Genomic DNA, 2,596 nt, shown 5'->3' with positions numbered 1-2,596 from the left:
GTCAGTGAGAAAACATGCACCCTGAGACAGCAAGGGTCCCAGCGCTGACCACCCCAGTCACATCCCCCTCGCAGCCCTCAGCCAACCCTGGACCAACATGTCTCACCTTGCACCAGGAATCTCTCACTGTGTTAACCAGGTGCGAGGGACCCTATCAAAACGCTTTAAGGTCCGTGTCGACCATATCAAATGCATGATTCCCAACTAATTCAAGCCTCTCCAAGCGCAGAAATATTCGGTCCCTCAGAATCCTTTCCCATAACTTCTCCATCACTCCCACTAGCCTACCACACCCAGCCGCTCCCCTCAGTGACGCGGACTGTCACAGGGCCCCCAGCCGCTCCCCTCAGTGACGCGGACTGTCACAGGGCCCCCAGCCGCTCCCCTCAGTGACGCGGACTGTCACAGGGTCCTGCGGCACAGAGAGAGGAGACAAGATCAGAGTCAGGGCCTGTTTTGAGTGTTTTATTGTTGAATGCACTGCCAACGAAGCCGGGCAGGTGGGGGAGCTACATCGATTGAGAAAAGGCGCGGGGACATTTCTGACCTGACGAGGAGGGGCTGGGGATGGAGGCCATGGGAAACGAAGCTGTGCAATTTCCAAGAGGGAAGGAAGGGAGGGGTTAGTACGTACTCACTGTTTCGGCGATGCAGCGAGGCGAGTGTTGGTGGGTGTGGGTGTGGGTGTGGGGGGGGGGGGGGGGGGGGGGGGGGGGGAGGTCAGATACGTCCTGCGCGCCAATTGGCCAGGGATTCGTGTTTATCTTCGATGAGGCAGGCACATGGCAGAGAAAAGGTGGTTATAATAATTTAAAGTGAGGGCGCGAAAGGGGCAAGGTGGGACAGGGAAGCCCAACTCTGGGAATCTCGAGGCAACGGCGTCAGGCGGGTGGGCAGGGACCGTCAGTAGCGCACCCCTCCCACCCGAGGCAGGGGTGGGGGTGCCATGCAGTCTCCTGGCTGGTTTCCTCCTCCCCTACTCCACTGCCCCCAGCAACCCCCTCCGCCGCGTCTTCCTCCACTCCCCTCAAGCTGTCAGCTTCTTCAGTCTCGCGTCCAGGCTGACAAAGTTCTCCTGCACCAGCGCTAGGTTGGTCTTCATGGTGGTCTGTACCTGCAGGGAGGAAGGGGTGGAGAGAGAGTGAGGGAGAGACCACACCGCACTCGTACCGCACAGCCCCAGCCCTCCCTCCCGGTACCAGGCCATCTCCCCTTCACCCCGTCCCCTGGGGGTTAAGGGCTGAGTCACTCCCTGCCGACCCCAAGATGCTGCATTGTCCAGTTCGCACAGACCCGGGAGGCAAGGGACACGGGTTCGAGCCCCTGGAAAGAGAGACAGCTCGACAGAGTCGCCATTGTCGAACGGGGTGGGGGTGCAGGGGAAGAAAGGAGAGTCAGAGGGGAGGGAGAGAGGGAAGGAGAGCAGAGAGTCAGAAGGGGTGGGAAGGACAGAAAGAGAGTGAGAGAGAGAGAAAGGGGTCAGGGAGTCAGAGGAGGGAGGGAGGGAGGGACAGAGGAAGAGAGAGAAACGTTAGAGAGGGGGAAGAGAGAGAGAGATGGGTCAGAGGGACGGGGAGAGGGACGGAACAGGGGAAGGGATATGAGAGAGAGAGACAGACAGACAGAGAGAAAAACAGAGAGAGAGAGAGAGACAGAAAGAAAGAAAGAGCGAGAGAGAGAAGGGGTTTGGTCGGGAATGGGACGTGGGGAGAGACTGAGGAGCAGGCAGAAGTGGGTAGAGACGAGACAGGGGAGGATCGTAATGAGTCGGCAGCAGTAGGCTGATTGGGCCCTTCAGCCTGGTTTGGCAGATACACAACATCCACTACACCCACACCCCCCCCACTCCCCGCCCCACATCCCCTCCCCCAGGGCTCCTGCCTCCCACCCCACCAGGGCTGAGCAGTACGTACCTGTGTTAACAGAGAAGTGTTGTCTTTCAGGGTGCCTGCAATCACCTGCTGGGTGGTGTCCAGGTGGGTCAGGAGCTGCCCAAACTGCATGGCTGGGGCAGGTGGGAGGGTGGGGGGAGGAGAGAGAGAGAGAGAGAGAGGGTCAAACCGTGTCTGTGTCCACACCACCACCCCATCAGCCCCCTCCTCAGAGACCACACGCCCCACACTGCCCCTGAACTGCATGGCTGGGAGCAAGACCGAGATGGGGGTGGGGAAAGAGAGGTGGGGGGGGGGACATCAGAGTCTGGGTTCACAGCCCAAACCCCCCCCACCATCCCACCATCCCACCATCCCTTCTGCCCCCCCCTTCTCCCACAGCGCACACCCAACCCTGCCCTGTACAGTCAGTGGGGCAAATAATTTACAGGGGGTATTCAGGGGGAGGGAGGAAGGGGAGGGGATTCGGAGGGTGAAGGGGATTCGGAGGGTGAAGGGGAGGGGGCAGTGGTACTGTGCAGGATTCGGTGGGGTGGAGTGGGGACTGTGTGCTGCGGGTGTGCGTGCCGCTACCTTGCTCGTGCAGATCCTTGACAGCCACCAGCCTGTCCACCACCTGAGGGAGAGTCGACGCCGTGCTGTCCCACTGCTGGACTAGGTTATAGAGCTGGGCTATCTGTGGGGGGGGGAAACAGAAAGGTGGG

The 2,596-nt window shown here is 60.3% G+C and overlaps 1 protein-coding gene across 1 annotated transcript in view; it reads right to left on the bottom strand.

Moving 5' to 3' along the window:
• Positions 1–451: 451 nt before the first annotated feature.
• Positions 452–2,596, bottom strand: part of LOC125482090 (dynactin subunit 2-like) — a 6,765-nt gene continuing 4,620 nt past the window's right edge. The window contains exons 5-7 of the mRNA XM_048594074.1: positions 2,466–2,568; positions 1,914–2,005; positions 452–1,114 (exon numbers count right to left, since the gene is read on the bottom strand). Of these exons, the coding sequence (XP_048450031.1) occupies positions 1,028–1,114; positions 1,914–2,005; positions 2,466–2,568 (282 nt within the window). The 3' untranslated portion in view covers positions 452–1,027. The remainder of the gene's footprint in view (positions 1,115–1,913; positions 2,006–2,465; positions 2,569–2,596) is intronic.

This window comes from Rhincodon typus, unplaced genomic scaffold (genome assembly GCF_021869965.1).
Source record: "Rhincodon typus isolate 14 unplaced genomic scaffold, sRhiTyp1.1 hic_rhity00005721, whole genome shotgun sequence".
Lineage (NCBI taxonomy): Eukaryota > Metazoa > Chordata > Chondrichthyes > Orectolobiformes > Rhincodontidae > Rhincodon > Rhincodon typus.
This window is presented reverse-complemented; position numbering and strand designations above follow the sequence as displayed.